The sequence below is a fragment of the Chrysochloris asiatica genome, unplaced genomic scaffold, assembly GCF_000296735.1.
Source record: "Chrysochloris asiatica unplaced genomic scaffold, ChrAsi1.0 scaffold00024, whole genome shotgun sequence".
NCBI classification, from domain to species: Eukaryota; Metazoa; Chordata; class Mammalia; order Afrosoricida; family Chrysochloridae; genus Chrysochloris; species Chrysochloris asiatica.
This window is the reverse complement of record NW_006408542.1, coordinates 20,111,249-20,120,791: the sequence shown is the minus strand read 5'-3', so window position 1 is coordinate 20,120,791 and position 9,543 is coordinate 20,111,249. Positions and strand designations below refer to the sequence as shown.

At 46.6% G+C, this 9,543-nt stretch overlaps 1 protein-coding gene across 1 annotated transcript; it reads left to right on the top strand.

Annotated features, from left to right (window-relative positions):
- The first annotated feature begins 669 nt into the window (after nucleotides 1–669).
- MCFD2 (multiple coagulation factor deficiency 2) lies at nucleotides 670–8,967 on the top strand. The gene is made up of 4 exons (XM_006839427.1): nucleotides 670–705; nucleotides 6,323–6,483; nucleotides 7,333–7,492; nucleotides 8,836–8,967. The coding sequence occupies exons 2-4, from the start codon at nucleotides 6,335–6,337 to the stop codon at nucleotides 8,965–8,967; spliced, it is 441 nt and encodes a 146-aa protein (XP_006839490.1). The 5' UTR covers nucleotides 670–705; nucleotides 6,323–6,334.
- Nucleotides 8,968–9,543: the final 576 nt, after the last annotated feature.

Below are 9,543 nucleotides of genomic sequence, written 5' to 3'. Positions count from 1 at the left end.
TCTCAATTGGGTCGCCGGACATAGACTTGGTGGGACTCGTGTAGGGACGCGAATGGGTGTTGAAGATGGGCAGCTTGTGGATTGAGGCAGTTAGGGAGTAGGGCAATTTTGCAAACAGGGTTCACGGCAGACTCCAGAGCCATTCTACTCTATTCCCAGAGAAGCTTCAGCATCTAGATGCATCATTTAGAGAGAAATAATGATTCCGATTAAACTTTCTCCCCAACTTGCAGTCGGAGGAACCCAAACACCTGTAAAGGTGGAGGCGGAACTGGAAACCAGTTTTGGAATCCGACCAATCTGGATAGATTACTCACATCCCAAACTAAATGACGTGCCCCAAGGCTTCTGCGGTTGCCTAGCAACCTGTCGGGCCCCTCCTCTCTGGGTTTCCAACGGCCCAACTTTGGCTGAAGCTGAAAGTCACCACCTGGAAGGGCAGATAAAGGAATAGAGTCCGCCTGACCTGTGTTGGACCCCCGCCCGTTACACGTGGACTCACCAGAGCCGTCAGCAAGTCGGGTGGTGGGACAGGGGGCGGGGCCCCGCCGTACCAATGGGCGGGCAGGAGGGATCGCGCGTGCGCACAGAGTGGGGCGGGGCAGACCGCTCCTGGCGAAAAGCGTCTAGGACGGGTCCTGGCGAGGCTCAACCTCGAGGGTTTCGCGTCTAGGGTGAAACATTTGGCGGCTGGGGTCAGCGACGGTGAGTGGACTTAGGAGTCTTGAGGCCCGAGCCTGGCGGCAGAGGCACAAGCTGTGAAAGTCAGGCGTCTGCAACGGGGCGGAATCCGGGCTCTGGGGTTCAGTGTGGGAGGTAGGACGGTCTAGGTGGGAGTCTCGGTCCTCGTCCTCCTCCCGGCGCTTAGCCGATGGACAGCAGGACCTCTCTACTCAGCAGAAACGTGTGCACCCCGCTACAGGTTTTGGAGGCAGATGGCCCAGTCAGGCCCATTCTCTTTCCTCTTCGCTGGCTCCGGACTAGCAAGACGCTGCTCCCTGCCGAGGGGCACGCGGATCTGGGCGTGACTCGGCCTGCCTCAAGTACCCTAGCTCCCTCCGGGGGGACATCAGGGTCTGCCCTGCCCAACGAGGGGGAATTTGACTTCCTCTTGTATTCCCAGTCCAGGCAGGCACCGTCACTTGCCCAAACCAGAAACCTGGGCGCCATTCTCTTCCGCACTTTAACCCACCCACATCAAATCCATTGCAATGCTCCCTTGGATACATACATTACACTACGTTTAGGCCCGCTGAAGTCACTATCACCTCTCACTACCTCAGTAGCTGTCTAACTGGTTCCCTGCACCACTTTTTGATCTGTAGTTTTTTTATGTCTAGAGACGCCAAAATTATGGTCTTTAAACATTAACATGATGAAGCCACCAGCCTCTCCCCCTACACAGATTCCCATTGTTTTTCCAAGCTTTTGAACACAGCTGGCAAGGCCTTTCCTGACGCATACTTGTGTTACTGAACCTTTTTTTTTTTTTTTTTTTTCAGTTCCTAGATGGGAGCAAGTTCCTTCGGGCTTTCGGTATAGTTACATTATATTTCTTTTTTTCTGTTATAGGGAGGCACTATCCTTTGAATACATTTATAATCTTCTAGTCTTATTCCAGCTGTGGGTTCGGGCTCCGCTGTATCCCACGGATCCTCTAGTCTGGATGAGAGGGGTCTGCCTGGGTCAGTTGTAACTGTTAGTGTGTATTCAATGTACAAATGAAGCAAGGCAGCTGTTTGGACTCACGAAGTGTCTATTAAATATCGGCCTTTTCAGATCCAGTTGTCAACCTTCAACCCATGTAGGGGTTTCTTTGGCCTAGGAACATGACAATTCCGTTGTCTTCAGTCCAGAAGTAGACATCAGTACATAGGAAAGTACCATCATAGGTTTTCTTTGGCTCTGGGTACAGGATGTTCAGATGTTGGTGAGCGTTGTTGTTATTAAATGCTGTTGAGTCTATTCTAACTCATATCCACCCTGTAAAGGGTTTCCAAAGAACAGCTGGTGGGTTTGAACTGCCAACCTTGTGGTTTGTAGTCCAGTGCTGACTTCACAGCATCACACCAAGAAGGTTGTTGTTACATGTTGTTGAGTGTATTCAGACTCATAGCAACCCTGTATGGGGTTACCGAGGAACAGCTGGTGGGTTTGAACTGCTGATCTTGTGGTTTAAACTGACCTTGAGGTCCAGTGCTTATCCTATAGCATAGGTGCTTTAAGTTTGCGTTAGTAACTGAGGGCCCCAGCATGGGAGAAAGGCTGCAAACAGCAGCTGCTGTGGTTGTTACAGGGAGGAAGACTGACTGCAAACTCTGGCCAACTGATAGGACCAATCAAACAATGAGAAGGAAAGGTGGGCCAGGCCAAAGCAAAGGGCAACAGGGCTACAAAGGGAAGTTATTGTTCCAGCTCACGCTAGAACCCTGTGTGATAGGGAACAACTCATATGTGAAAGTGTAAACTCAGTTAAACAGCAAAGACCAAATGAGTGTACGAAGCTGCATAATGAGGCTTTAAATTGTTTTTAAGTACTGTGGAGTCAGGTAGTTCTGACTCAACAACTCTGTGTAGGGTTTCATAGGAGCGGCTGATGGGTTTAAACCACCAACCTTATACCTTATCCTACAGCACCACACCAGTACTCCAGAATGAGCCTACTGTGGTTGTTAAGTGTCGCCGCCTTGGTTCCAACTTATAGCAACCCTGTGTAGGATTTCCAAGGAACAGATGGTATGTTTGAACCACCAACCTTATGGTTTGCAGTCCAGTGCTTTTTCTTCAGCAACACACCAGGACTCCAGAATGAGGCTAGAGGAAGGTAATTAGAATTATCTGAAAGAATCTGGAGGTGCCATTTGAACCTGGCCTGGGAGAAGAGGCAGGTCAGACATATGGAAGTGGTGGGAGCAATGGCTCAGGAACACGAAGAGGCTAACAGGGCAGTGAGTGGATGCTGGTGAGATTGGAGTGTGGTGGGGTGCAGTGGGATGCACCAGGCTAGCTAGCCACACTGGACCTGGCGAGGGAGGCCTTTCATGGGCGTAGCTCACCATTCTTAAAGACTGATGTACCTGTAAAGCCCTATTGCAGTTGGCCCGGTGATCGCTCAGTGCTCCCCTCCCAGGGAGCTTCTTGTGAGGGATGTCTCAAGATGTTTCAAGGCATGGATTGTGTTTTGAAATCTCTGGGCAGAAATTTGAACATTGCTGAGATTTTTCTTCAGCCTGGCCTTCACAGTGTCCTGAAGAGAGCCAGTGAGCTTAGAAACTGCTGGGCTTATCTGACAGGCTGTTTGCTCGTCGCCTGGAACTGAGAAGCTAGGGTGTGCGGATGATGCAGTCTGTTGATTAGGCAGAGGAAAGTTGCTTGCGTTTCCTTTTGGATATCAACAGTTTAATTTGTGAGGTGGCTGTCAGACTCTGGGTCTCGTGGCATTGCCTTGAAGGATTTTCCCCTCAGTGTCTGTAGATTTGGCTTTTGTTGTGTTCCAGTGGTTAGAAACCTTCCACAGCAAGCCAAACTAGCATGAGTTTCAAATCAATGGTTCTTGACATTTATCCTGCCTCCTTGGGAGAAGGGATGATTTTGTATTGATGGTTACTGTATTATTAATCACTTGGTTGTCTTTTGTTACTACCTGAATAGGACCTACTCTCTCTCAACACACACCCTCCCCCACAAATGGATGTTCTATACTAAACATCCAGCCACCTAGCTGTAGAAGCAGTACCGTGGGCTCAGTGGCTACTTAGCTCAGCTGCCTCTTTGATAGCCATTTCCAAAAAACTTTTATGCCCTCAATTATGTTGTTGTTGTTAAGTGCCGTGGGGTCGGTTCTGACTCATGAGAAGCTGCTGGTGAGTTTGAACCGCAGACCTAGCAGTTCAAATCAACCTTGTGTGTAGTCCAATGCTTATCCTCCATTGGGAGAAAGATGAGGCTTTCTACTCCCGTAAAGATTTACACCCTCGGAAACCCTGTACAGGGTCGCTATGGGTCGGACCCGACTCGACGGCACTTAACAACAACAACAACATCCTCCATTATATCCCTCAATTTATAGTAACGCCAAACTTGGTAGTATCTGTGTGAAGGGTTTGGAGGCTCCCCTGCAAGGGCCAGTGAATCCCTAGCCTCTGTGCCGGGCACCGTGCTAAATGCTAGAAATGGGGGACTAAGCCACTGCTTTTACAGAGCCCCATCTAGCCAGGGGCCCTGACAGTTAATGGGGCCATTTTTAAGATAGTGTTCCCAGCTGTCATGTGCAGTAGACTGGAGCCTACCTGAAGACAAGCACTTGGAAGCCTATAGGAAGAGCACCACAGCCCCTTGCTGATTCCTGCTGTCCTATAACCTTCAGAAGTGTGATCTGAATGAGGCCTGCTGACAGTAACAGGAAACCCTGTCTTCTAGTACTAAGTATGACAGTGGCTGTGTCAGGCTCTAGACACCCTCCTGAGATTAAAATGGAAATGCTGTTTCTTATTCCTAAATTATTTTCTGTAGATGAGAATTGACTGGAAACCTGACAACCCTTGCATTTACTCCCCTCCAATACTGGAGTCCTGGTGTGGCGCTGTGGGTTAATGCGCCAGACTGCAAAGCCATTTGAACTACAAGGTTGGCGGTTCAAGCTCACCAGCTGCTCCTCGGAAACCCTATACAGGGTCGCTATGGGTCAGAACCGACTCAATGGCACTTAACAACAACAACAACAATACTTGATAGTATTAGGACAAAACTGTGGGGTAGGTTACAGTTAATACCTAGAATTTATTAGCTTGTCCTATACAAAGTAAGACTATGGTAGAAATTCTACAAACAATAGAAAAATATAAAGAAGAAAATTAAAATCACCCACAATGTCATGATTCAAAAGATAATCTTTGTCAATACTTTTTAGTCATTTGTATGTGAAATATACTTAAATTGTTGTTGTTAAGTGCCTTCGAGTCAGTTCATAGCTACCCTGTATAGGGTTTCTGAGGAGCAGCTGGTAGGTTTAAACTGCCAACCTTGTGGGTTGTTTTCTTTTTAAGTGCATTATTTCTATCCTGCTTCTTTTTTCATAATTTTTTAATTGAATATAGTTTCTTACCATGAAATTTGACAGATTGTATTATAACATCCCTGTTAAGTAGGAAGACTAGATGCAACTTTTTAGAAGTTGTATATGGAGTCCTGGTGTGGTGTTGTGGATCAATGCACTGGACTGCAAAGTCGGGTTGTACCACAGTTCCAGGTCACCAGCTATTCCTCGGAAACCCTATAAAGGGTCACTATGGGTTGGAACCAACTCAACAGCACTTAACAACAACAATGTATGCAAGTAAGCATGCAAGGGACTATGGGAGATGCTGTTGCTGCTGCTGGACAAAATGGGCTTAAGGACTATTTCTGAGTACTGTAGGGACAGCATAGTCCCAAGACCCTGCTCTACAGAGCCTTTGAGAATCGGCAGAAAGGGACTGCAGCACCTTGAACCCCCAGCCCCAGGAACAGAGAGCAGAGGTGCAGTGGTTTCTGAGCTGAGCTGTGTGTGTGCTTGTGTGTGTAAGGCTAGATCCAGTACCTTCTGCTTTATCTCTATCACTGTAGCTTTGGGAGTGTAGGCTTTTGTAGTTGTTGTTGTTAGGTACCATTGAGTTGGTACTGACTCATAGCGACCGTATGCACAACAGAATGAAACACTGCCCGATCCTGGGCCAACCTCACGATTCTGTCACTTTGCCAATTCATCGTGCTGAGGGCCTTCCTCTTTTTCTCTGATCCTCCACCTTACCAAACATGATATCCTTCTCCAGCGACTGGTCCTTCCTGACAATATGTACGAAGTATGGGAGGCGTTAGTTGGCCCTTTAGAAATCACTGGCCCTTGTTATCCATCATAATCTGTTCTATCTTTTGGGGTTTGAATGTGTTTATAGGTCAGGTCAACCTTCTCTGCTGTCCCTTCATCCAGAGGAAAGTTCTTTCATTGAATTTGAAGAGGGTCTTACTTTTCTTTAATATTTCTCACATTCTGCCTTTATTAACTCTCCAGGCAGAAAGCACATATTCTTCTCACCAGAATTTAAGCTTTTTGTAAGCAGGAATAATCATTGAATCCTTTTAAGCTTTTACTGAACTGTGGCAAACAGAAGGTGCTTTGGGAAAAGTCCCCGTCCCCACTGATGTGACAGGGACCTGTAGTGGCCCAGGTCCTCCCCAGTCTAGTGCCAGAAGTGGCCACAGTCTGGCTGCTTCAGCAGGTTGCCCAGGAATGCATTGTGCCTGTCTTGAAGGAAACCTTCCCTTCTGTGTTCCCTGCCCCTAGGTACCCGTGACCATGAGATCCCTGCAGCTGCTCAGAACCTTCTTCTTGTGTGGCCTGCTTTGGGGCCTTTGTGCCCCAGGCATCGGGGCTGAACAACCTGGGGCCAGCTTCTCACATGCTGGCAACATGGGCCTGGATAAGAACGCAGTGCACAACCAAGAGTATGTATTCCACCGGGTTGTGGTCCAGGGTCCTCCCTGTCACCCATAGCTGCAGCCGGCTGCTATGGCATATACTCCTCTTTTCTTTGTTTCTGATAAAATGGCTCCTTGACATTTTCCAAGGATGTTTTTATTCCTTATTATTGTTAAGTGCCATTAATTAGATTCTGACTCATAGTGACCTAGACAGGTTTTTGGAATTACAAATCTTTGCAGGAGCAAGGAGCCTCATCTTTTTCCCACAGAGTGGCAGATGGGCTCGAACTGCTGATGTTGTGGTTCGCAGTCCAATGCTTATCCTATAGCCATCTGGAAGTCAGGTATTCTTTATCATTCTCACATTACAAATGAGCACCCTGAGCCCCACCACACACACGCACACACACACACACACACACACAGAGTCATTGTGGCAGAATGCACTGGAGCTAAGGCTTCTTAACTGTGAGAAGACGTTTTTTGACTTCACATTCAAACATGAAATCCTTTGTTTTGCGGCCTTTGTCCTGGCTTAGTTAGCCATAGACATTATACTGTATTATATATTTTCAATCCTTGAGTTGTTTAAAAAACATTTTTTTAAAGTTGATAACATCAAAATGTTCTAGCAACATGCTAATAATAAAAAGGGAAAAACACCCATAATCTTACCAGCATAGCACAAATCAACTATTTGACATTTTGCTGTTCCATTCAGGGCCTTGTCTCTGTCATCCTTGAATGTGGTGTCACAGTTTCTTATTTTGAAATTCAAGTTTCCGGGCTGTTCAGAGTCCTGTAGTTTTCCACACAATCCCCCTGTCTCTGCCTAGAGTCTCCTGTGGTCTGAGTGTGACTGTCGATTTTTAGGCATATCATGGAGCATCTAGAAGGTGTCATCAATAAGCCAGAGGAGGAGATGTCCCCACAAGAACTGCAGCTCCATTATTTCAAAATGCACGATTACGACGGCAATAATCTGCTTGATGGTTTAGAACTCTCCACAGCCCTCACGCATGTGCACAAGGAGGTAGGTCAGGCAGCGGCTTGGTGGGCAGTGTTTCTGAAGGCCTCCTCTGGTCAGTCAGCCCTCAGTCTTGATGACCAGCCTTGGCCATGAACTGCTTCTCCTTTGTCTAGTCACTGCACTGTTAGGCTTCTTTTCCTGTCCAGTGGTCCTTCCTGCAAAGGCTGACCCGCTGAGGCAGAAACCGCCATGCTGTGGGCATTTCTGCTGCACACCAGTGCTTGAGAGCCAGTGCTCAAAAGATAAGTCACATTCAAAATGTAGGACAGCAGAGACATTTGAAAAGAATGGCCTAGCAGGAGGCCGAGGGTTTGGGGACTAAGAGACAGCTGAGGGTTGCTCTGCTATTTTGTACAGAGCTGTGTAGTTTACAAAGTGATTTCAGGTAGGTTATCTTGCTTGATCTTTGTAACAGCCCTGTAAGTAGGCAAGGACAGATGGTATCACTGCTCCCACTTTCTAGGTGAGAAAATAGAAATTGAGATCTTTTGTCTCCAGATCTAAAGTCCTTCCCACTGGGCCTCTGTCAAGAGGATGCGATTAAACAGACTGTCGGGCAGGCAGGCTTGGGTCTGCTCAGGAGGTACTGGGAGCCACAGGCAGTGCTGAGCAACAGGATGACCTGACTAGAGCAGAGTCTGGGGAAGATCCTTTGCGGTGGGTGGTAGACTGATGGGTGTGAGAAGAGACTGAAGTTAGGGAAGAGAATTAGGAAGTAACAGTCCTGGTAGGTGACAAGGTGGGGGTTGGGGGGCGGTAACCATGGGAAAAGAATGGGCAGAGGTGAGAGATGTGCAAAAGGCAGAGCTCGGAGTGAGCTGCAGTGAGCACACTACATCTGCTCTAGGAGCAGGGGAAATACGTCCACCTGAGACGTCAGAAAGGTAATACACGTTAGTAAGCACTGCCTTCTGCTTGCTCTGACGCCAGGGTGCTGCCCAGTGACTCATCGTTTACACTTGAACAGGGCAAACTTTGCACAGAATTGACTCTTGAAAGGGCTTGCTTGGTCATGGGCTCTACGAAATCCATAATTCTGTGTCAGCCAGACCCAGGTTTTGCCAGTGAACTTATGTGTTACTTCTGTAATTAGAAAAGAATCAAAAGTTATTTAAAAAAATAAACATAGGCCTTCTTTGCATCTTCCTTTTAACTAGCAAGTGTAATTTCTCCATTGACTTATGAGTTGAGGATTGGTAGATGGGTTTGTGGATCCCTAGAAGTAACTGTGTACAGTATCTAAAGAGTTTCTGGACACGTACAGGCTTGGGCATTATGGGCATCAGCTAAGCATTTCTTCCAGTAAAATGTGTGTACCTCATCATTATCTAATTTGTATTTTATAGGAAAAGAGTGAAAGTGCACCACCAATGAATGAAGATGAGCTGATTGGCTTCATAGATGCTATTTTGAGAGATGATGACAAGAACAATGATGGATATATTGACTATGCTGAATTTGCAAAATCCATGCAGTAGACATTATTTGGCTATTTCCTAGCTATATGCAAATGTGACCCGTTATAATGTGATTGAATACTTTCCATAATGCAAAAGAACTCATTCCCAACTCTTGCTGCAGTATTTTGGTAGCAACTTGTTACACTGGGCTGAGAAAGCAAAATCTAGAGAAATCAAAGTGAAGAGAAATGGGACTTATCGTCCCATTTAACAATCCCTCAGTACTGTTAAACATCTTATTGGATAAGGGCCTGATGAAAGAAAGAATGCTTTTAAAATGTTGGATACTTAGAACCGAGTACTCAGGAACTTGAATTTGACTGTAGACTACTACTAGTCTCTTAGTTTTAGTTCATGCTCCCTGAAAAGTAAGACTGTAAGCCTTGCCAAGTGGGCTCGTTTCATTTAACAGTGAAAGAGTGGAGTGAATGCCAAGGTTTCTCCCACTGGGTCCTGTCTCTTCAGATTTACCTGGTCTGTGTTCTGTAAAGGTCATCTGGCTTAAATAATTACTTGCTCTGGGCAAGTGGATATTTTGAAGGCTATTTCAAAGCCAAAGCCTAATAAGAATGGCAAGTGTTGAGTTCTATTGGT

Coding starts and splice junctions, on each gene's coding strand:
- MCFD2 (XM_006839427.1), top strand. CDS start 6,335: ATGAGATCCCTGCAGCTGCTCAGAACCTTCTTCTTGTGTGGCCTGCTT. Junction 6,484..7,332: donor AACGCAGTGCACAACCAAGA/GTATGTATTCCA, acceptor GTCGATTTTTAG/GCATATCATGGAGCATCTAG. Junction 7,493..8,835: donor TCACGCATGTGCACAAGGAG/GTAGGTCAGGCA, acceptor TGTATTTTATAG/GAAAAGAGTGAAAGTGCACC.